The sequence below is a fragment of the Mobula birostris genome, chromosome 17, assembly GCF_030028105.1.
Source record: "Mobula birostris isolate sMobBir1 chromosome 17, sMobBir1.hap1, whole genome shotgun sequence".
Taxonomy (NCBI): Eukaryota; Metazoa; Chordata; class Chondrichthyes; order Myliobatiformes; family Myliobatidae; genus Mobula; species Mobula birostris.
The window spans coordinates 55,832,063-55,856,205 of NC_092386.1; the positions used below are offsets into that span (position 1 = coordinate 55,832,063).

At 42.4% G+C, this 24,143-nt stretch overlaps 1 protein-coding gene across 1 annotated transcript in view; it reads left to right on the forward strand.

Moving 5' to 3' along the window:
• LOC140211690 (very low-density lipoprotein receptor-like) overlaps window positions 1–24,143 on the forward strand; it is a 49,748-nt gene that overhangs the window by 8,426 nt on the left and 17,179 nt on the right. Inside the window, exons 4-15 of the mRNA XM_072281749.1 lie at window positions 2,149–2,271; window positions 2,353–2,475; window positions 3,073–3,189; window positions 3,278–3,403; window positions 6,549–6,720; window positions 7,148–7,372; window positions 9,747–9,865; window positions 9,945–10,084; window positions 10,623–10,764; window positions 12,029–12,175; window positions 16,001–16,123; window positions 16,808–16,930. Of these exons, the coding sequence (XP_072137850.1) occupies window positions 2,149–2,271; window positions 2,353–2,475; window positions 3,073–3,189; window positions 3,278–3,403; window positions 6,549–6,720; window positions 7,148–7,372; window positions 9,747–9,865; window positions 9,945–10,084; window positions 10,623–10,764; window positions 12,029–12,175; window positions 16,001–16,123; window positions 16,808–16,930 (1,680 nt within the window). The remainder of the gene's footprint in view (window positions 1–2,148; window positions 2,272–2,352; window positions 2,476–3,072; window positions 3,190–3,277; window positions 3,404–6,548; window positions 6,721–7,147; window positions 7,373–9,746; window positions 9,866–9,944; window positions 10,085–10,622; window positions 10,765–12,028; window positions 12,176–16,000; window positions 16,124–16,807; window positions 16,931–24,143) is intronic.

The following is a 24,143-nucleotide window of genomic DNA, read 5'->3' on the forward strand; positions in this document are numbered from 1 at the left end:
ATATCCCCCCCCCCACCCCCAATCAACAGGATGCGATTTTAAGGTGATGGAAAGGACCAGAGGTCCCTTTTAAGTATACAAAATTGAAGTACTTGGACATGGTAGAATAGGAATCGTTCCCCGAAACAAGTCCTCAAACTATAGAGTGTCTTTGCAGTAAGTATGTGAGGGTGGGGAGGGGGAGGGGGGAAAGGTTTGGGGAGATCTGAGGAAAATATGTTTTAATCATCTGGAGACTGGCTGGAACCTTGAATCCCTGAATGTAACTGAGGCAGGTACTTGCCATTCAAATAGTATCCAGATGAGCATATGAATAGATGAGTTGTTGCTTGGCTGTTGGTAAATAGGATGCTTGGTTTGACTGAAAGGTCAGGTTCATGTTCTGTATGATTGATAAACAACAAGTCATTGTTTGGGTTTGGAGCGTAGTGCCTAATAGTGTAGTAGCCTCAGGTCCTTGGATACCTTTGCATAAATGGGCCATACATGAACTAATTGGATTGTTCTTCAAGAGTTGATTTATATTGATGGTTTGATTGGCCTATACTTGATTTCCAGCTAGATGATCTTGCACTTCCCCAACAGTGAAGTTCAGTTGGTATTTTCCCCTCATTTTGTTTGTACCACCTCTGACTCATTGAGGTGGTAATGATGACAAAACGTTGGCAACTTTACAATTGTAACATAAAACTGAGCAACACTGGGATTTGCATAATTTGAAATTTAAATTCAGAAGTTGCTTTCAAAATTTCACCATAGCTCCACGAGCTTTCTTTTCTGAAGCTTTATCAACGATGGAATCAAGTTTCAGGCGTTTGAGAACCAGTCTCATTAAAGAATCCACAATACATTGTCGCATAGGTTGGAGGATTTACTACCTAACAGGCACTGAGTTTTAATAATTTTAATGCTGATTCCAATTTCACTGGTATTGCACTTTAATCATATTTGCCTACTGAAACGCTAACTAAATGTGTCTGCTCACTGACTGTCCTCTGCAAGCTTGATGTACAATTTGCAAATCAGTGAGGTGAAATTTTAGAAATCTGAGGTAGCCATGCAAATCCTTGAGCGTTACAGCCTGCTAACGGACCTAGACATTTCTCTTCTGTCTCCCTGACATTTGCTGGCTTGTGCTATGGCACCTGCAACTCACATGTGTTGCATGCATCTCGTGCACAAATGTTACACACATGCTCTCCAAACATCAATCCAGTCAACTAATGAAAACTTTGCTATTTTTCATTCAGTGTTGACTTGCTCAGCTTTGAATGTAATTACTGAGCACTGAGATAATGTCGCTGCTAGAGATTAACGGTTATTGAAATGCTGCTTGTGCAGTATTTCCCAAAGAGAGCAGAAACTTTAGTTTGATTTGGATGATGTTGGAGCTAAGCAGTGCAGCGCAGGAGTTGAGTGGGCGAAGCGGTCCCGACCCTCCAAGCAGATCATTGCCTTTGTCAGAACTGGGGAGCAGCCAATACCTGCCAAAAGAACATCTGCAGGCATCCTGACCTCTGCAAGGGACTGGCAGCTGTTGGTGGACCTCGAAGGGCAGCTGAAGTTCCCCAACCATATCGCAGCCACCACCCTGCAACCAGACATTGTCCTAGTGTCTGAGTCTACTAAGCAAGCGGTGCTGCTGGAGCTGACAGTCCCATGGGAAGATAGCTTGGAGGAGGCCTTTGAAAGGAAGCTCTCCAAGTACGCAGGACTGGTCAGCAACTGTCAGCAGGCTGCATGGAGAGCGAGGTGTCTCCCAGTGGAGGTTGGTTGTAGGGGATTTGCAGCCCGTTCCTTAGTGAGAACCTTCAGCAATTTGGGCATCGAGGGAGAGAGGAAGAGGGGAGCCATCTGCAGTACCACCGATGTGGCAGAGGGAGCCTCAAGATGGCTGTGGCTCAAAAGAGGGGAGCCATGGAGTCATAAGTAGCTAGCCATCTGGACACAAGCTGGGGTCTGATCAGCCCCGGCTGGGTCACCTGGAGGAGGGTGTATGATGTTGAAAGACCCGAAACACCCGATGATTCCAGGAACATCACTAAGATGTGTTCAGAAGCATCAGTGGATGTATGTACACAGCTGCTTTTTGGATACTGTATTTTAAATGTGGGTATTCCATTATTGAGGTAGTTTTATTTTCTGCAGCTGCTTGGACATGTAGACCAGATCAGTTCAGATGTGGTGTTGGTGCCTGCATTCAGAATGACAGGAAATGTAATGGACAAAGAGACTGTCTTGACGGGAGCGATGAAGTTGATTGTGGAAGTGGTAAGTGCTGAATGTTCTGTGTTTTTTTAAAAAAAATATCTTTTGTATTCTACATTAAGCATTCTCTTTCCCCCCTTCCAGCTGCAGTGTGCAGTGGACCTGCTGACTTCAGATGTGGAAGTGGAGAATGTATTCATATAACAGAAGTGTGCAATCATCGTCAGGACTGCAAAGACTGGAGTGATGAACCTGCCCAGAAATGTAGTATGTAGTGAACGTGTTATGTAGAGTTTAATCACTTCTGCTTTTAAATATTCCTCAAGCTTAACATGCTTGAAACACAACAAACAACTTGTGTTTTGACATTCAGAATTTTAAATGTTTTATATAATCAACTAATTTGTGCTTTATTATTTTGATTTCAAAAATCTTCAGTCTTATCCTTGAAACAAGTGGATATTAGTGACTTAATGATGTTAAGTCTATAGAGTTTCAAATGATCAACAATCAGGTGCACCATGTTACTAACGTTAAAGTCATCATTGGGTGGGCATCACAAAGCACCATTAGAGCATCTTTGCAACAGCTTTTTAGCCAGAATGTGAATTGTGGCTAAGCACCACATTTGACCACTTAATCGATTCTTCCCACTTATATTTTGGTGCCCAGCCCTGCACTGGTATTGTAAGAAAAAACATTGGGGGTGATGGAAATTAGAATCTCTTGGAGATCCTTCATCACATTTGAGGTTTACCTGTGATTCCATGTTGAGTAGATATTATGAATTTTGTCAGGACTTGAAAGAGATATTTTTAGGCGCTATTTAACTGGGAGATACAGAGTGATGATTTTTTATTCCAGATGTGAATGAATGCCTAGTGAACCAAGGTGGCTGCTCTCATATCTGCAAGGACCTGGTTATTGGCTATGAATGTGATTGTCCTGCAGGTTTTGAGTTAAGTGAGAAAACCTGTGTTGGTAAGTTGACTCTGATTTCTTTTCCACAAGCTGATTGATCCATGGCTTGTTTTGTAAAAGTTCAAGGTAATTGATGTTTTACTTGTAGATGTTGATGAGTGTAGAAATCTTGGAGCCTGCAGTCAAACCTGCATCAACTTGGAAGGAAGCTTCCTGTGTGAATGCCAAAGTGGATATCGTGCTGATCCAGTGAGTGGAACTTGCAAAGCTGTGGGTAAGTGTTCATTGAAAACCTGAAGACTGTGCAGTGTATTGCTCTTCACTGAAGTTCACAGTTTTGTTCTAACCGTATTTCTCACAACTCAGACTTGGTAGGTTTGGTAACAAGTTTCTGCAGATGATGGATATCTGGAGCGGAGTCAGATTACTGGAGGAACTCAGTGGGTTAGTAGCATCTGTAGAGGTAATGGAATTGTTGACATTTTGCACCTTACTCACAGAGTTCCTCAGGCAGTTTTATATATTATGTAACTCTGCTGAAAGCCACAAGTTGAAAATCCATTCCAGAAGGGCTCTCCTAACCTTCATTTGTTCTGTTTTGATGGAAAACTATCAATTCTGATCAACTTGGCACAAATACACTTGTTATTTACACCCTTCAGTACCAAATAAATTCACATGAACTAAGTTCCAACCTCTTTTCTGGCTTCTGATGGCCAGAGCATCAATTGACTGATTTTTTTTTTCCCTTCACCCCAGCTCCAAATCTATTTGATTGGAACACACACGCAATGCTGGAGGAACTCAGCAGGTCAGGCAGCACCTACAGAAAAGAGTACAGTCGACGTTTTGGGCTGAGACCCTTCAGCAGGACTGGAGAAAAAAAGATGAGGAGTTGGAGTTAGAAGGTGGGGGAGGGGAGGAAGAACCACAAGATGATCAGTGAAACCAGAAGTAGGGGGAAGAGGGGTCTAGTAAAGAGCTGGGAAGTCGTTTGGTGAAAGGGATAAAGGGCAGGAGAAGGGTTAATCTGATAGAGGACAAAAGGCCATAGAAGGAAGAAAAGGAAGGAGGAGCCCCAGATGGAGGTGATGGATAGAGAAGGAGATAAGGAGAGAGGGGGAATGGGGAATGCTGCAGGGGGGTGGGGGTTCATTACCGGAAGTTTGAGAAAGTGCTCTCATTCCATCAGGCTGGAAGCTACCCTGCTGGAATATAAGGTATTGCTTCTCCAACCTGAGTGTGGCCTCATCACAACAGTAGAGGAGGCCATGGGCTGACTTATCAGAATGGGAAGTGGAATTAAAATGGGAGGCCACTGGGAGATCCTGCTTTTTGTGGCGGATGGAACTCAGCGAAGCAGTCTCCCAGTCTACGTCGGGTCTCGCCAATATGCAGGAGGCTACACCAGCAGCATTGGATAATTGTGCAATTTCTCCTTTTATAACAGGACATTCTTGAGTGATTCATTCAATATGTATTTCATGTTTCACCTACAGAATGAATTTGGTGGCAAAAGTGGTGTATAGTGGGATCCGTTTCTATAACATGTAGAAAGCCGGTGCCCATTCATTAAGTCGATGACTGATTCTGTTTTATTTTTGTATTTATTCTCCTGTTCCCATCATCATATCTTGGCCTTGAATATAGTCCACACATCCTAAATCAAAGTTAACATCTATCTGAATTCTAAAGTATTATCCCTTACTTTAGACTGTTCCTGGGATGCAGTTTCATTCCTCCAAGGAAAATTTTTATCAGTTGAGAATTTGCACTAGTTCTATTGCAGCCCAAACAAAATTTTGCTTTAACTTATTTCATTGCATTAGTCATATATTGAATAATCTTTATTCCCTAATTGTATTTGTAAGCCAGTCACTTGAATTAATTGACAACATATGTAGGAACATTAAGTAGGTTTCGTTTCCTCAATCCTATTCAACTTTTGAAATGGGACATGTGGTAGCAAATGCCCAGTGATCTGTTGTTTATTCCAGTGTTCAGAAGTCATTGCTTCTGATCCTTTTTGCACATCATTTATTAATCTCTAATATGTCAGTTTATGTAGTCCTTGATGAATGATTCTCAGTGGGCAAGAGGATTCATTTGCCTTTGTCTGAACATTGCATGGAAATCTCCCCTCCCCGATTCAGAATAGTATACAATCCAATGGTGAGACTGAGTGATCTACTACACTTAAAACTATTGTGCTCAGCCATTACTTTCTCTGGATTCATGTACAGCCTTAATGCACTGATCTGGGAGAAGGTGCTCGTTAACTAGCAGCAAATCCATTTCATTCCCGTAGTGTAATCTAGAGCTATCTCTAGAAACAAAACTGGTCAATCCATAGTTGGAAACTGAATTGTAGCCTCCTACAATAACTAGTCTTCTTGGCCTACTAGTGACATTTCTGACCAAGTTGCAGTAATTTATCTGTTGCCTCTTTGAATTTGCTATGCAAATTTGTACAAATAGGCATCTCTACTGAGAATGTACTTAGCATCTAGTATGCCTCCAATAAAGTCAATATTGATCTAATTAGGTTTGACTTTAAATGGCCAATTCATTTATACATGTTTTATTCAGCCATTGTATTCTGATTCAGTTAAGCAGGGATTGACACTCCAGTACATTGAATTTGAAAGACTGTCAAAACAAGAACTGGCTTCCTTTGCAAATGTGCCTAAGCTGTTTGCATTTGAGCTTTTATCCACCAAAGTGGCTTTTGAGGGATGTGTGACATTATTCAATTGCTTGATGGGTACTTTAGTCCATAATAGCAAAAGAATAATGTGCATGAAAACCCTGGGCACTATTCACAGTAATATGTGGTTAGTTTGCATTTTCATCATCTGATTTGGAGTAAAATGGACGAAGAGCCTAAGGACGTAAACATGAGGAATTCCGCAGATGCTGGAAATTCAAGCAACACACATCAAAGTTGCTGGTGAGCGAGGCCCAGGGAGGCCTCCCCCCTCCCCTTTCCTTCTCCCTGGGCCTCCTGTCCCATGATTCTCTCATATATCCCTTTTGCCAATCACCTGTCCAGCTCTTGGCTCCATCCCTCCCCCTCCTGTCTTCTCCTATCATTTTGGATCTCCCCCTCCCCCTCCAACTTTCAAATCCCTTACTCACTCTTCCTTCAGTTAGTTCTGACGAAGGGTCTCGGCCTGAAACGTCGACTGTACCTCTTCCTAGAGATGCTGCCTGGCCTGCTGCGTTCACCAGCAACTTTGATGTATGTTGCTTGAAGAGCCTAATGACATCTTTATTAGTCATTTCACTGATTTTTATTTGAGTTGGTTTGCTCTATATTCTCAAAGGAGGAAACATTTTGGTCTGAAGAGGAGTATCATGCATTGAAGCTCGCAATAGGATATTTTTCCATCTTTCAAAGAGCCACTGTTCCTTTGTAGGAGGAGAACCTTACTTAATCTTCACCAATCGCCATGATATCAGGAAACTTGGTCTGCATCACAAGGAGTATGAGCCGGTGCTTGCACACCTGAGAAATGTTATTGCACTCGATGTTGATATTGCAGAGAAGAGAATCTTCTGGGCTGACTTGGGAGAGCGTGCAATCTTTAGGTAAAATCAATGCTAGTTTTATCTTCATGTAGCTGTCCAAATTACTTGAGCTGATTGAACAAATTCTGATCTGGTATTGAATACTCTGTGACTGAAATTGTTGAGAGTTTATTTTGGATTTGGCATTTTGATGTTTCACCTTTTATGATTGTAGTGAAATTGTTTTGATAGGATTTTCAATGAGATCAATTGGTGAAGTTCTGTGTTTGACTATAACGTGTTTTGATCTTTCTTATTATGTAAACTGAACTTGGGACAATTTTCAGTGGTGCTTACTGCACAGTGAAGCAAACAATTTGGTTTTACTAATCCACTAACTTTGTGCGTTAATGATGAAGCAAAATTGGTAGATGAATGACATCTTGAATATTTTGTAATTTTTTTTTTGTTTGGCACAAAATGACTATCTAATCATTTACTTTTGCAGTATGCTAATGGATAACAACAAAGGCAACCCTGATATTTCCAGAATTATTAACAACATACGCATTCATGTGGGAATTGCAGTGGACTGGATTTACAACAACGTATACTGGACTGATATGGGTGCCAGGACTATATCCGTAGCAAGCTATGATGGAAGACGAATGAAGATTCTGTTTGACAGTAACTTGAGGGAGCCAGCCTCTATAGCAGTTGATCCACTGTCTGGGTATGAAGCTTACTTTTAACGTACTGTAACCCATCTGCACACTTGAATAGTCATCTGGTCCAATTTTAACCTGGAACGTTTTTAATTTGATAAACATAGATGCTAATTCTTTACAGTTGACATCTACAATTGTTTTTCCACACTTGGATTGTTATGTTTATAACAGAAGTTATTGTCCACTGCAATTCTCACTTTCTAGCACACTTTATGCCCCAATTTCTGGATACATTTTTGTCACTAAGGTGAAGAATTTTACCATGTCCATTTTAATTTCCCTGTAACCCTTGCCCTACAACAAAATGTTTATTATAAGTATTCTAAGAGGAACGGCATCTCATATTCCACCTGTCAAAACTAGACATAATACACTGAATTCCCTAATTTAGGATAACTTACTTCTGCTCTGTCCCTTTTCCTCTCTCCTCATGATCTACCCATTCCTCCTTTCTGACATCTATCAGCTAATTTTTTTGGCCCCCATCTGCCTCACCCACTCTTCTCACTCCCCTACCCACCTCCTTTTGGATGCATGCTCCACATTCCGATCAGATTCCATCTGCTGCCGATTCCCTCCACCTATAATCTCTCAGTCTCTGCTTTTTTCCACTCTTCCATCCTCCATCTTCCTGTTAACCCTTGCCTGGCTCCACGCTAACTTCACCTGCACAGTTGGGGACTGCAATTTGAGCTTTGAAGTCGAGACAGGGGTCAGGCAAAGCTGTGTGATGTCGGTGATATTATTTAACCTAGCGATTAACTGGGTTATGAGGCAAAATACGAAAGATAAGCACAGGTACTTTAGGTGGACTCTGTTCTCTGCTTTAGAAAACCTTGGCTTTGCAGATGACCTCGCATTATTTTCACATACACACCAGCATATACAAGAGAAAACTCAGCACCTGTGTACCTTTGCTGGACAGGTTGGACTTAGAGTCTGCTAGAGAAAGATTGAGACCATGATCCTCATGAGTCGTCTCCTCCTGTCAAGACAAATGGCATCAAATTACCCAGCACTGGCAGATTCACCTACCTGGGCAGCATCATTCGGTAGGATGGTGGGACCAAGGATGACATCTAGTGCAGACTCAGCAAAGCTAGAATTGTCTTCAGGTCGATGAGCAACATATGGAGATCAACCAAGTACACTGATTACACAAAGGCGAAGCTGTACCGGAGCTGTGTTCTGCCCGCGCCCTTGTACAGGTCAAAATACTGGCGCATTCCACACCATGAGCCTCCAAAAAGTCCTCTGTGTTTTCTGGCCAAGGAAGATCTCCAACCACACCCTACTCCCTCAGTGTCACAAAGAGGACACGGCTACAGTTATCATGAGGAAATGTTGGAGATGGATTGGGCAAATTTTGAGAAGAGAGGCCAACTCCATTATCAAGACGGCACTTCATTGGACCCCTGAAGGATGGAGGTAATGCAGGAGACCAGACACCTTGGTGTCATACCACAGAGACAGGAATGAGGACCCTGAACCACTCCTGGGGCACAATAGAGAAGGTGGCCAAGGACAGACAGAGATAGAGGACCTTCATTGCTGTCCTGTGTGCCAGTGGCGTAACAGTCAGCAGCGGACTAACTAACTCCTCCTGGAACAGGAGGTTAGAAGGTGATTTGAGGTGGTTAATTGTAGAATATGGTGAAAGACACTCAGGAGATAGAATGAAGCTGATTGGCAAAAACTTGTGCACTGAATCTTTGTGATGCAGTGCACTGCTGGGGTAGTACTGGAGGCAGGTTTGGTTCTATCAATTAAGCTGGTAGAGTATATGAGACTTTGCAGAACAGTGTAAGGTTGAGAGGAACTAATTGTTTTGCTCCCACTGGTATAAGCATGATTCACCAAATGGTTGCCTGTGCTTTAACTATTGATTCTAATTACCCCTTTAACAAGAATGCATGCATTCCCAACTTCAACCAAACAAATTATTCCCTTTTCCATAGCACTGCCTCTTTCGATACTTATTGAAGTACAGTTGAAAGGACAGCATTTTGAGTTTTCCACTGCTGATTCTATCAAGACACATCTTGACATGTTTTGAATAAAAGCCAAATTGATTCCATTCTATTCAAGTCATGCTGAGCTAGGGAATGTAATCTTGATTCAGATCGGAATGTCTTTTTTTAGAAAGATTGAGCTGAGACGTTTTACATTATAAGCTTGCAAGTGTTGATTTGATTTTGCAACCTTTAGACATTTTGAAGTGCAGGTGACAATGAGTGATTGAAAGGGGCTTGTTGCCAAGTCTACTGGAGGTGTGGGGAAAAAATTGCTATTCTGGATACCACAATTAGTACTTTCTACTAATGTGTTCAGTTGTCAAGAATGACTTGATGAGCTCTTTTTGGCACTTTAAACATGAAGGTATATGTATTGGTCAGACCGGGGTGAACCAGCAGTAATTGAAAAAGCAGGAATGAATGGTGTTGATCGCAAGCTCCTCGTGACCACAGATATCCACTGGCCAAATGCCATTACACTCGGTGAGTAAATTTGTCTGTGTGAATGTAGACTTGAGTTTACAAAAGTTGGAGCCTGGTTTGTTCAATTCAACACCCACAGATCGTGTGAAAAACCGACTCTATTGGGTTGACTCCAAGCTGCGTGCACTGTCAAGTATAGATGTGGTTGGAGAAGATAGAAGAACTGTCTTGTCTTCACATGAATCTCTTGGTTATCCTTTTGGTGTGTCCTTGTTTGAGGTATGTAAAAACTAAAATAAAGCTTTGCAAACAGAGTTGGCTGGAGCAGGGGTGGTATAGTAAATTGAGTAGCTTGTATTGGAAGCAACAGACTCTAGTAGAAACTAGTATTTTGATACAAGAGCATGTGTATGGTCATATATTAATGAAACTCTTCTAATACAGTGGAGAGACAATAATCCTTAGTCTTTTAGGTGCATTATTTGCAGCTTGAAATTCAAAAAAAGGAAATCTGAAAATACTTGGTCAGTCTTCGAATTAAGTTGCTAAGTTTTTCCACAGCTGCTGCCTAACCTGCAGTTCAAGCCATTGGTTGTTTTAGATTGCCTGTGACTGTAGTTTCTCACTTGAGTAATTGATGGATTTCATCTTAAGTAAGGCAAGTTGGGGATACCCAGCAAGTCCATAAGAATTTTGAGGTTCCCATTCAAAATTTTTCCATAGCTTTAGTACAAAGTGCAGAAAACCATTAGAAAAGGTGAAGCATCATGAATATTCATTGCATTAGGCTAATCTTAACTTTCAAATCACATTTCAGGACTCAGTCTTCTGGACTAATTGGGAGAATAATGCTGTTTATGGAGCTAACAAATTTACAGGAGAGGATCTAATGACTTTAATCTCCAACCTTAAGGAAGCTCATGATATAATTGTCTATCATGAACTAGCACAGCCGACAGGTAGGATGTCTAACAAATGAAGACTTCTACAAAGCAAAACCAATGCTAATTCTCAAGTTGCTTTCCACAGATCATTTATAGTTTAGCAGTCATAGATTAGAAATCTTCTGACTTCTTTAAAATGTGTTCGCCTTGTAAAGCACAAATTATATCTCAAATTCTGTGTCTCTAAAGGTAAACTGGTCAAATCAATAAATCCTTTGATTCTGTAGTATTTTGACAGAATCAAAGATTTATTCAGGGTACCCAACTGGTTATTATTAAAATACAGAATAAACTCGTTAATCACCAGAATAAGGTCGTTTGGGTTGCCCTGGTCCAGTCACTTTTATACAAAAAAACTCTGTAAATGCCTATTCCTTCCCTCTCAAATATGACTTCATACTAAATGTTAAACCCCTGGGCCACCTGGACATTTTTCTTTAATACAAATACTTGCCATTTGAGGAGAAAATGATCTTGAATTCCTGCTTCTAATCTTCCAGTTGCAACCAATCTAGCGTGAAATGTGAAATCAAACTTGTAGGAAACAGGTGCTGAATTTGTAGCCACAATATGCTTGTTACTGGAAAATGTTAATCCATTATGTTATCTTCTAATGCAGCAGCCAACCTAATCTAACACTGGGGGTAATTACTGGCAGTTTAATGGTCAAGTATGAAGGCAATCCTGCTTGGAGTACAGGGGCAGCATTTCCACCCTGAGAATTTTATTTCTTGAGAGAAATTAGTATAAACCAGAAGTTCTGGTGTATGTCCAGTCAAACATCCACTCCCTGACCTGCCGTATTCTGGGCCTCTGTACTGGTGCTGAATTCGAGGCACCTCTGCAGGCTTCCCCTCCCTTTGTACTGTCCCACTGGACTATCCAGCACTTTGCTATGTTCCACTGCAACCAGAATTGGCAAAATGATTGCAGAAGTGCTGTGATGCCTTCCACCTGGATGCTTTCATGAGCACAGGTTCTTTGAATTCAGCTAGCTTGTAAAATAAACCTCAACTATTGGCTACTCTTCCACATGAATAGAATATGCTTTTTGTTACAGGTGGTCTATTCCATGAAGTTCACATTATCTAAATACAGTGTTCTGCTCAGCTTTGGGTCTGAAGCCGTCGTACTTTTACCCTGAAGTCTGCTGGCCATATCTATAGTAGTTGCTTTTAAGGAATATTTTGTCCATTGCATGGCAAACAAATATTTAATTCCAATTGCAGACTAAAATCACTACTACGAAGTTTCCAGTTGACCTTTGTAAATATTGCAGGTAGAGATTGGTGTAATGTAGACTTGAAGAATGGAGGATGCAAATATATGTGTCTGCCAGCTCCTCAGATAGACAAACACTCTCCAAAGTATACCTGTGTGTGTCCATTTGGGATGGAGTTGCAGGACGGACAGCACTGCAGAACAGGTATGAAATTAGTTTGGTCTTCTGCAACTGCCTGTGGAACCCTTCTTTCACTGCTCAGTGTACCTAGAAACAAAACTGATTTTAAAAGGCATACTGTCCTCAACCACTCTTTGTGAATTCTGAAAAAAATCAAGTTACAAGCGTGATAAAATGGCTTTCAAACCTTTCATAAAGGCCTTTCCAGTCCAAGAGTGATTGTGGAATTGTCAAATAACAAGTTATCATCAGCTTCCTAAATGCTGTTTATAACAGGGCTGGTGATAGAAAACTTTTCCACTTAAAATGAATTTTTGAATGCACAGTTTGTGGCCCCTACTTTGGTGAGATGGAAGCAGTGGAAGGTTCTCCTAATGGGGTTTCGAGTTATGCTAGCTGTGGTTGATAGTTCTAGGGGGAGCAGTCTGTGCTTAGCCACTCCAAAGTAACAAGCCCTCAATTTGTGGACCTTCTGGAACCCTGGAACATGTATCTATGTTTGGGTTCTGTTTTGAGTTTGGAAGTGGAGCTGGAATTCCAGAGTTGCACGGGTGAATCCATCTCTGGTGAATCACCTGTAAGACCTGGCAATGGGATTGGAATGGATATTCCCTTCCTGGAATCATCAGGAAATAGCAAGTAGTACATATAAAAGTTGCTGGTGAACGCAGCAGGCCGGGCAGCATCTCTAGGAAGAGGTACAGTCGACGTTTCAGGCCGAGACCCTTCGTCAGGACTAACTGAAGGAAGAGTGAGTAAGGGATTTGAAAGTTGGAGGGAGAGGGGGAGATCCAAAATGATAGGAGAAGACAGGAGGGGGAGGGATGGAGCCAAGAGCTGGACAGGTGATAGGCAAAAGGGATACGAGAGAATCATGGGACAGGAGGTTTGGGAAGAAAGACAAGGGGGGGGGGACCCAGAGGATGGGCAAGGGGTATATTCAGAGGGACAGAGGGAGAAAAAGGAGAGTGAGAGAAAGAATGTGTGTATAAAAATAAGTAACAGATGGGGTACGAGGGGGAGGTGGGGCATTAGTGGAATTTAGAGAAGTTGATGTTCATGCCATCAGGTTGGAGGCTACCCAGACGAAATATAAGGTGTTGTTCCTCCAACCTGAGTGTGGCTTCATTTTTACAGTAGAGGAGGCCGTGGATAGACATGTCAGAATGGGAATGGGATGTGGAATTAAAATGTGTGGCCACTGGGAGATCCTGCTTTCTCTGGCAGACAGAGCGTAGGTGTTCAGCAAAGCGGTCTCCCAGTCTGCGTCGGATCTCGCCGACATATAAAGGGCCACATTGGGAGCACCGGACGCAGTATATCACCCCAGCCGACTCACAGGTGAACCCCAAACAGTCCTTCCAGGTGAGGCAACACTTCACCTGTGAGTTGGCTGGGCTGATATACTGCGTCCGGTGCTCCCTATGAGGCCTTTTATATATCGGCGAGACCCGACGCAGACTGGGAGACCGCTTTGCTGAACACCTACGCTCTGTCCGCCAGAGAAAGCAGGATCTCCCAGCGGCCACACATTTTAATTCCACATCCCATTCCCATTCTGACATGTCTATCCACGGCCTCCTCTACTGTAAAAATGAAGCCACACTCAGGTTGGAGGAACAACACCTTATATTCCGTCTGGGTAGCCTCCAACCTGATGGCATGAACATTGACTTCTCTAACTTCCGCTAATGCCTCACCTCCCCCTCGTACCCCGTCCGTTACTTATTTTTATACACACATTCTTTCTCTCACTCTCCTTTTTCTCCCTCTGTCCATACCCCTTGCCCATCCTCTGGGTCCCTCCCCCCCCACCCCCCCCGTCTTTCTTCCCGGACCTCCTGTCCCATGATCCTCTCATATCCCTTTTGCCAATCACCTGTCCAGCACTTGGCTCCATCCCTCCCCCTCCTGTCTTCTCCTATCATTTTGGATCTCCCCCTCCCCCTCCCACTTTCAAATCCCTTACTCACTCTTCCTTCAGTTAGTCCTGACGAAGGGTCTCGGCCTGAAAAGTCAACTGTACCTCTTCCTAGAGATGCTGCCTGGCCTGCTGCGTTCACCAGCAACTTTGATGTGTGTTGCTTGAATTTCCAGCATCTGCAGAATTCCTGTTGTTAGCAGCAAGTAGTGTCCTTTTTTTTTGCAACAGTAATCTTCAGTTTTTAGATGGTCATGGTTTGATAGAAGATGAAAATACTACCCCTAGTTTTGATTTCTGTTGAGGCTTTTGCAATGGATCTCAGCAGTGATGTCTGAGGTCACTAGATAGATAGAACATAGAAACATAGAAAATCTACATCACATTACAGGCCCTTTAGCCCACAATGTTGTGCTGACCATCTAACCTTCTCTAGAAGTTCCCTAGAATTTCCCTACCGCATAACCCTCTATTTTTCTAATCTCCATGTACCTATCTAAAAGTGTCTTTAAAAACCCTATTGTATCTGCCTCTACCACCTTCACTGGTAGTGCATTCCATGCACCCACCACTCTGTGTGAAATACTTACTTCTGACATCTCCCTTGTACCTACTTCTAAGCACCTTAAAACTATGCCCCCTCATGTTAGCCATTTCAACCCTGGGAAAGCCTCTGCCTATCCACACAATCAATTCGTCTCATCATTTTATACACCTCTATCAGTTCACCTCTCATCCTGGGTCACTCCAAGGAGAAAAAGCCAAGTTTACTGAACCTATTCTCATAAGGCATGCTCTCCAATCCAGGCAACATCCTTGTAAATCTCCTCTGCACCCTCTCTATAGTTTCCACATCCTTCCTGTAATGAGGTGACCAGAACTGAACATAGTACTCCAAGTGGGGTCTGAACAAGGTCTTGTATAGCTGAACATCACCTTATGGCTCTTGAACTCAATCCTACAGTTGATGAGGGCCAACACAGCATACGCCTTCTGAACAATACTGTCAACCTGCTTAACAACACTGTCACAAAACTTTCTGGGATATCTCTTGGTGGGATGGTGGGTCTTTTGTTTTACCCAAATGAGAGCTGTTGGTGGAATGAATTAGACTTGTTCACCACCATGAAGGCAGGAGAACCAATGTTCATAACCTGAGCAAGTTAACTTATCCACATTCAATGTAAGTCATTTAATTTTGTCTAATTTTTACTTGGTGTGAATTGAACCAGTGTGACAATTTGTTTATTTCACAAGTACAGTAAAGTAGTTTCAAAGAGAGAAATTGAATTTTAACTGAGTAACATTAGCTCAATTTTTATGGACCAGTTTAATCTGCCAGATTGAAGCAAGTCAGATCATTGGTCTAATCACCACATGATCCACTTGGCCACTTGATATTGTTGTAATTATGCTTAAATGTTAAGTATTGTAAAATTATAACCATCCTATTTAGCTATGTTGATGACCATCATCTTCTGCTAGGTTATATTATGCGCAAAGTAGTCATTTCGGTGATGGGAAAGAGAAACTGGAAAGGATTCCGTTTAATTTACTGGAAATTCCATTATGAAATTAAGGATTTGGATTAAATCTGGTGGTCCGCTCTTGCCTGAAACACTATTAAATTCTCCTTGGTCCAGTACTTATAAATCTCTTGCTGAAAAAAACTGCTTGAGAAATTGAAAACTATAAAGTCAAATCTAATTTACAATTTTTCCTTTAAGCTTTAGATTATTTAATTATTGCTGCAACTAGTGGAATCAACCATTGGGATGGGGATGGGTGTAGTTAACTAGGTTGAAACTGCACAAACGTAGATTAACCAATAGTTTCTTGGACCCAAGCACTTGAATTAAATGTATTCACATTAAGATTTTACTTCTAGTTCTGTCGGATAATGTTTAATTTGCTTGCATTTATCTCAGCCAAAGTTAATTGTGGCTCAACTGAATTCAAGTGTGAAGATGGGCAATGTATACCAAGCAGGTGGCAGTGCGATGGTACAAGTGATTGTGGTGATGGATCTGATGAAAGTTATGATGTTTGTTGTGAGTACTTTGTTTTATTTTGTATGGATTCTGCATTGTTTTAAAAGTCTTTGCTAATATAGTTACAAACAAATTTATTTTAAGTATGTGTTGACCAGGTGACTTTTAAAAGTTTGAGATTTGTCAAAAAAAAGATCTCGTGATGGTTCCCTTTGACATTTTCCTCTACTGTCTGTATATCTGACAATTATCGTTACTTGTTTTCTCATTTTTAAACTGACCTACATGAAGAATCTAATTTGGGAAGCCTGGCTTTGTGTACTAGAACTAGCTTGGTGCATTTTCATCTCCTATAGCTTCAACTTTTGACTACTCAATATTGAGCTAAGACGTGGAATGGTTATTCTTTTCTTAATTAACACACACAAAAAATGCTGCCTGGCCTGCTGCATTCACCAGCATTTTTTGTGTGTGTTGCTTGAATTTCCAGCATCTGCAGATTTCCTCGTGTTTTCTTTTTTTAATGATGCTTTGCAGATTAGAATCATACAGTTGGTTCAATTACAGAAATGCTTATTCTAAGAATTCTGGGCTGCTGGATTTTGGTTCTGATTTATTCCAGAGTCTCTTGTGTAAAAAAAAACACATACACACAATATTTGTCAGAAAAAGTATCATTGGTACAATGTGCTTAAACTAAATTGTTCAAAAATACTTTAACTGAAACCTGGTTTCTTATTTCAGATCTGAGAAATTGCCCCACTAATGAAATTAAATGTGGCTTTGATTTCCGTCAATGTATTCCGGTTTCCTGGAAATGCAATGGAGTAGAAGACTGTGATGATGGCAGTGATGAAGAAAGCTGTGGTAGGTTGATAATGGAAATTCTGAGTGCAGATCTCTTCACTGGGTTTACTCCCTATTGCCTTCAGTTTGTTCTATTGAAAATGCAGGGTGTGCAGTTGAAAATAGATGCAATACAATGTTTTTCTATCGCATAATTTATTTGCAAGTGCCCTTGTTTCCACACGGTGCCACTTGAAATTAAACTGTTAAATTAACATTCCAGAGCTTTTGGGAATAAATAGACAATGGCCTTTTATAGCTTTAAATATATTCTGAGGCTGTGGGAATTTCTGGCAATTTTTGACTTTTATTACCCACCTTTAAACTACTCGGCTTAGTAGTTTGCTGGAGTACTTAATGCCTTAATGTCTGTATGAGAACAGTCCCGGAAACCAGGTGGGTAGATTGTCAGGGAATTTTGAAACTTTTTTTTAAAGCTTCACTTAAAATTAGGGTGTGGGACAGGGTCGATGGGGGCAGTGGAAGAAAGAAGCATCCTTGCTGGGTTGCCAGTCCAATGCATAACTTCCTTCTCTAGCTTTGCTTTGTAGCAAAGCTGCTAAACTTTAACTGTATTTGGACAATTGGTGCTAAAGGGCTAAGTTCAGTATTTATAAGCCAAGATGTTTCAAAGGTTTAGGAGGTACATTTAACGTCGGAGAAATGTATACAGTTTAAACCCTGAAATGCTTTTTCTTTGCAACCATCCATGGAAAAAAAGAATGAATGACAGTTAAACGTTAGAACCCCAAAGTCTATCCCCCAGTTCCCTTCCCTTCCGCACATAAGCGGCAGCAAGCAATAATCTCTTCTTCCCCCACCAGCAAAAAAAAAGCATCAGTCATTCAAGCGCGCAGCAAAGGCACAGACTTGCAGTACTCCAAAGACTGCTCGTTCACCTGGTATTCGACATACCACAGGCTCTCTCTCTTCCTAATAAGGGAGAAAGATGTCTCCGTTTCACAGCGAGAGGGGAGACATAAACAACTGGCTGGTTTATGATGTTAAAAGTCTATTGCGTCGCTTTTTCCGAACTCTGTGCCCAAAGATCTTTGGTCTCCGGGCACACTGCCTTAGATCTTCTGACGCCCACGACACGCTGATCTCCTGCCAGGACACTGACCTTCAATTCCCCCCTGTCTCCAGAGCCACGAAATCTCAGATCTCCAAAGGACAGCGAAGCTCTTGGGCTGCACCCTTGGTGTGCCAAATAACGGCCAGTTGTGAAACCCCAAGAGCTGGTCCCATTCCTGTAAAGAACTGTAGTCGCTGTGTAACTCCAGGTCAGGGTCTTCAAAAGAGCCCTGAAAGGGAAAAATAGAGATATTAAAGATAGAAGGAGAGCTGTTTCCGAAGATGTAAGCAAAAGAGTCGCCGTTAGGTGCCATTGATTCTCCTAAGCTGCTCCTGTTGTTCTGCAGTAATTGACCAGATCAGACCAACACCTGCAAATTAGTTCAAGCTGCTTTCCCCATTGCCAGCCCTGGTAAATATAGCAAATTGGAGATGTCTTCTGAAGAGCAGAGGTCAAGAATTCTGACACTTGGTGTGACGGGTGTTAGTTTCCTGAAATTTTTTGCTGTTTACCAGTGGATTCCATGTGATGTGATGGTAGATTTGATACTTGTGTAATGTACTTTGTTAGACTTCAGTTAAATGTAACATTAGTCTGTTGCCTAACGTGAGTTGCGTAACATCCCTCTGAAGGGCTGAATGTAGAGGTGGCAAACTTTTTGAGAGCATGTGCTCAAACTTGTGATAATCTTCTTAAAAAAATTCTCTGGCATGCCATGGTAATTTTGAGCAGATTATCATTGATTAATGAATGGATAACAATGATTACGGACCTTTTTAAAGGAAAAAGGATGTGTATTATTCATTATTTTACAATTTGTAAGTATAATTTGAAGTAGCAAGTGAAAAAGTGATATTGTTGCAGGGCCAGAACATAAGAACATTTGAAAAGAACAAACCTCATCAAAAGCTAGTCAGAATTTGAAGTAAATGAGTGAAAGATCAATATTTTTGCAATGTTCTTTGCCATTTGAAAACAACAGATCTCGTCGAGAGTGAGTCTTATTTGAGCCAATAAAAAGAAGTGAGCTGTAAGCAGAGTGGCCATTGTTAAGAGTGGGAGGCTTTGGTGGTAACAAGCAGAGACTAAGGGTGCTGAGTCACTTGTTACCATTGTCTTTGATTGTGGAACTTGCGTTTGAGAAGTTGGAGCGAAAGATATAACAAGCTTGGTGAGAAGAAGCTGAGTAGGTGAACTTGGTGAGTGCAAAATTCAAAAGGTTTCAGAAAAGGCCTGGGTAGGAGCAGGTAAGCTTTTTTTCTTGTCCGTGAGGCTCTAGTTAATTCAGTGGAGGTAGGGTGGTGGAATGTTCCTCCTGTAAGATGTGGGATTTCAGGTTACCAAACAGTCTCCCTAATGACTACATCTGTGGGAAGTGCACATGACTTCAGCTCCTCACTGAGCAGGTCAAGGAGCTGGAGTTGGATGTACTCGCGACCAACCGGGAGGCTGAAGGCCTCATAGAGGCAACTTCTCACCCAGAGTGCGGGCTTCAGATAGTAGAAGAGTGATCATCAAGAGAAGTAAGGGGAATAAGCAGTTAGTGTGGGATTTCCCTGTGGCCATTCCTCTTAGCAACAAACATACCTCTTTGGATACTGCTAACAGGGGGTAATAACCTAACAGGGCACAGCAGCAGCAGCAGCAGCCAGGCCAGTGGCACTGTGGCCAACTTGAAGGTGCAGCAGGAAAGGGTAAAGTCAGGCAGAGTGATAGTGATAGGAAACTCAGTAGTTGGGGGAATGGACAGGAGAGTCTGTGGCCACACCAGAGAAACCAGGCTAGTATGTTGTCTCCAAGGTGCTAGGGTCCAGGGTGTATTAGAGTGGCTCCTCAAGGGAGAGGACGAGCAGGCCAGAGGCCATGTTACGGATTGTCACCAATGACATGGGTGGAAAAGGGGAAGATGTCCTGTGCATTGAGTATAAAGATTTAGGAAAGAGGCTGAGGAGCATCTCTGGATTATTCCCGGTTCCCATGTGCTAGACAGGGCAGGAATAAGATGATAGTACAGATGAGTGGCTAAGGAACCGTTGCAGGAGACAGGGTTTCAGTTTCTTGGATCATTGGAACCTCTTCCGGGGGAGGGGTGACTTGTACAAGAGGGATGAGTTGCACCTGAACTGGGGGGGGACAAATACCCTGCCTGGGAGGTTTGCTGGTGCTGCCCGGGAGGGTTTAAACTAGCATGGCAGGAGGATGGGAACCAGACCACCAGGTCAAAGTGGAGGGATGGAAAGGAAGATAAATATCGGGGCCAGTAAAAACAGGCAGGACCAAAGTAATGGATATGATAGGTTAGCTGGTTTGAAGTGTGTGTATTTTAATTCTGGGAGTACTAGAGATAAAGGTGATAAACTTAGAACATGGATCGGTACATGGGTCTATGATGTTGTGGCCATTATGGAGACTTGATTGAGAGATGGATGCTTGGAATGGATGCTTAGTGTTAGGCTGTTGTTCATTGACTACAGCTCAGTGTTCAACACAATCATACTTTCAATTCTAGTCAAGAAACTCCAAAACTCTGTACCTCCTTCTGCAACTGGATCCTTGACTTCCTCACTAGGAGACCACAGACTGTGCGGATCGAAAGTAACATTCCCTTCCTCACTGATAGTCAACACTGTCGTACCTCAAGGATTTATGCTTAGCCCACTGTTCTACTCTCTCTACATCCCGGCTTGTGTGGTTAGGCATAGTTCAAAAGCCATCTATAAATTTGCTGATGATGCAACTATTGTCGGCAGAATTTCAGATGGTAACGATGAGGCATACAGGAGCATGATAGATCAGCTGGTTGGTGTTGCAGCAAAAGTCAGTAGACAAGGGAATTGATAGTGGACTTCAGCAACGGAAAAGGAAGAGAACACACACCAGTCGAGGAGTTGGTGTCAACATCTTTGAGGATGTATCCTGGGCCCAACATATTGATGCAATTACAAAGAAGGTACAATATTAGCTATATTTCATTAGGAGTTTGAGAAGAATTGGTATATCATCAAAGGCACTCACAAATTCCTACAGATATACCATGGAGAGTATTCTAACTGGTTGCATGACCATCTGGTACGGAGAGCCCACTGCACAGGATCCAAAAAAGCTGCAGAAAGATGTAAACTCAGCCAGCTCCGTCATGGGCACTAGCCTCCCTAGCATCCAAGACATCTTCAAAAGGCAATTCCTTCAGAAACATAGCATCCTTCATTAAGGACCCCCCATCACCCAAGACACGCCTTCTTATGGCTACTATCGAGGAGGTACAGAAGCTTGAAGACAAACACGTAACATTTCAGGGACAGCTTCTTCCCCTCCAGTCAGTCAGTCAGTGGATGCCGTCCCGAATCCGGGGTTGGCGACTATGTACCTCCATCTTCTTCGGTCTTGTCACAGCACCAAGTACAGCCTCTCCTCCAGTTTATTCTCGCTGGCCGCCTTGACACTGCCCGCCCCCGTCCCCGCTGAACTCAAGTCTGAGGCCATGTTGGCCTCCAGCCACGGCCGCTTCGTCAAGCTCAGCCCTTCCTTAAGCGGAAGCCTTGGGCAGGTCCAGGCTCACGGTGCAGCACCCAAGTTCATCAGATCTCCTCTAACTAGGTGCATCGCGTACGATTCGTAGATATGTGGTGAGGCTTTAATCGCTTCCACGGAAGATGGCCATTGGCTCACAAGGAGCTCATCCGCCCTTTGTCAGGTCTTGTTTTTTTTATTCCTGCTGGATGTCCTCATCCCCTCCTCACCAGACTAAGTCCGGTGGGGGAGCCGGCCCAAGTCGCTGACCACTCCCCCCCTGCCCCCGGCCGAGCGCCGGGTGCCTGCTCCCTACCGAATTTCTCCACCGTCAGATTTCTAAATGGACAATGAACACGATCTCAGTATTTTGCCCTCCTTTTGCACTATTCATTTAATTTAAATATATACTTACTGTAATTTATAGTCATTATTATGTATTGCTGTTTACTGCTGCCACAAAACAACAAATTTCACGATATAGTCCAGTGTTATTAAACATCATTCTAAGTTGCACTAATCAGGGACAATATCACAGCTGCACATAAAGAGGACATAATTTAGGGCTTGTCTACTTGAACCTATATGGGTAGAACTCAAAAATAGGAAGGATGTAATCATTCTGATGGGACTGCACTACAGCCCCTCCCCCAATAACTAATAAGCAGTTATGCAGACAGATTAAAGAGTGCTGTAAAAACAATAGGGTTGTTGTCATGGGGGACTTCAACATCCCTAATATAAATTGGGGCCTTCTGACTGCAAGAGGTTCAGATAGGTCAGGTTTTTTAGGGGCATCCAGGAGGGTTCCTTAATTCGGTATGTAGATAGTCCAACAAGAGGAGAGGCTGTACTGGACCTGGTGTTGGGTAATGAGCCTGGCCGGGTGACCAACCTGTCAGTGGGTGAGCAGTTAGGGAACAGTGACCTCAATTCCTTAAGTTTTAAGAAAGCTAAAAATAAGGATAAGTATGAACCTTTCAGGAAACTATTAAATTGGAGCAGGGACTAGGGACTAATTACAAGATCATTAGGCAGGAACTAGGGAGGGTGAATTGGGAACAGCTGTTTTACACACGTCCACATCCAACACATGGAAGGTGTTTAAGGACCACTGCATAAAGTACAAGATAGATATCTTCCAGCCAGAAGGAAGGACAAGAATGGCAAGGTCAGAGAATGTTGGATGCTGAGAGAGGTGATGAATTTAGTCGAGAAGAAAAAGGATAAAACTTAAACTAGAATCAAACAGAGCCCTTGAGGATTATATCAACAAAAAAAGCCGGAAAATAATTCAAGAAGGGAATTGGGAAAGTAGGAGGGGCCATGAAAATTAGTTGGCAAGTGGGTCTAAAGCATTAGAAAGATAAATGAAGAGGATAACTAGGGAGAGGATAGGACTACTCAAGGATAAAAGGGTGTACATTTGCTTGGATGCAGAGGAGGTCTCTATTGAGTACTTTACATCAATATTTACCAAGGAGAAGGAAGTGGAGGATGGGGAGATCAGTGCTGAGCGTATTAATATGCTTGGGCAGTTCAAAGTAAAGGAGGAGGTAGTGTTGGGTCTTTTAAGGAGCATTAAGGTGGCTCAATCCCTAGGGCCTGATGGGATATACCCCCATTATTGCCAGTGGCAAGAGAAGAGATTGCTGGGGCCTTGATCATTTTCTTGTGTCCTTTCTAGCCACAGGCGAGGTCCAGGACGACTGGCAAGTGGCTAATGTTATTCCATTATTCATAAAGGGAACTAGGGAAACTATAGACTAGTGAGTCTCACATCAGTGGTAGAGAAGTTACTGGAGAGAATTATCAGGGACGGGGATTATTTGCTTTTGGAGAACCATGACCTAATTAGGGAGAGCCAGCACAGCAGTGTGTGGGGCAAGTAGTGTCTTACCAGCTTGTTTGAGTTTTTTGACGAGCGTGATGGAAGGTAGAGCGGTGGATGTTATTTACATGGATGTTTGGCATTTGACAAGATCCCTCATAGGAGGCTTATCCAGAAAATTAAGGTACATGGAGTCTATGGGGAATTGGCCATTTGAATTCAGAATCGGCTTGCCCATAGAAGATAGAGGGTGGTGGTCAAAGAGACTTATTCTAGCTGGAGGTCTGTGATTAGTGATGTTCTGCAGGGATCTGTACTGGGACCTCTGCTGTTTGTGATATAGATATATTGACCTGAATGAAAATGTAGATGACTGGGTTAGTAAGTCTGCACATGATACAAAGATTGTTGGTGGAAGGGATACCATAGAAGACTGGCAATGTATAGAATGGGATATAGATCAGTTGCAGCTGTGGGCAGAAAAATGGCAGATGAAATTTAACTCAGACCAATTTGACTTTATTAGGTGAAATGTGAAGAGATAGTACACTGTTAATGGCAAGGACTCTTTTAACAGTTTTGAAGAACAGAGGGATCTTGAAGCCCAAGTTCATAGCTCCCTAAAGGTGCTACACGGGATGCTAAGATGGGTAAGAAGGCACATGGCATGCTTGCCTTTATGACTCAAGACATTGAATTCAAAACTCAAGAACTTGTGGCAACTTAAAACTTTAGTTAGGCTGCAATGGGAGAATTGCAGTTTTGGTTGCCACATTATAGGAAGGATGTCAAGGGTTTGGCGAGGGTGCAGAGGAAGC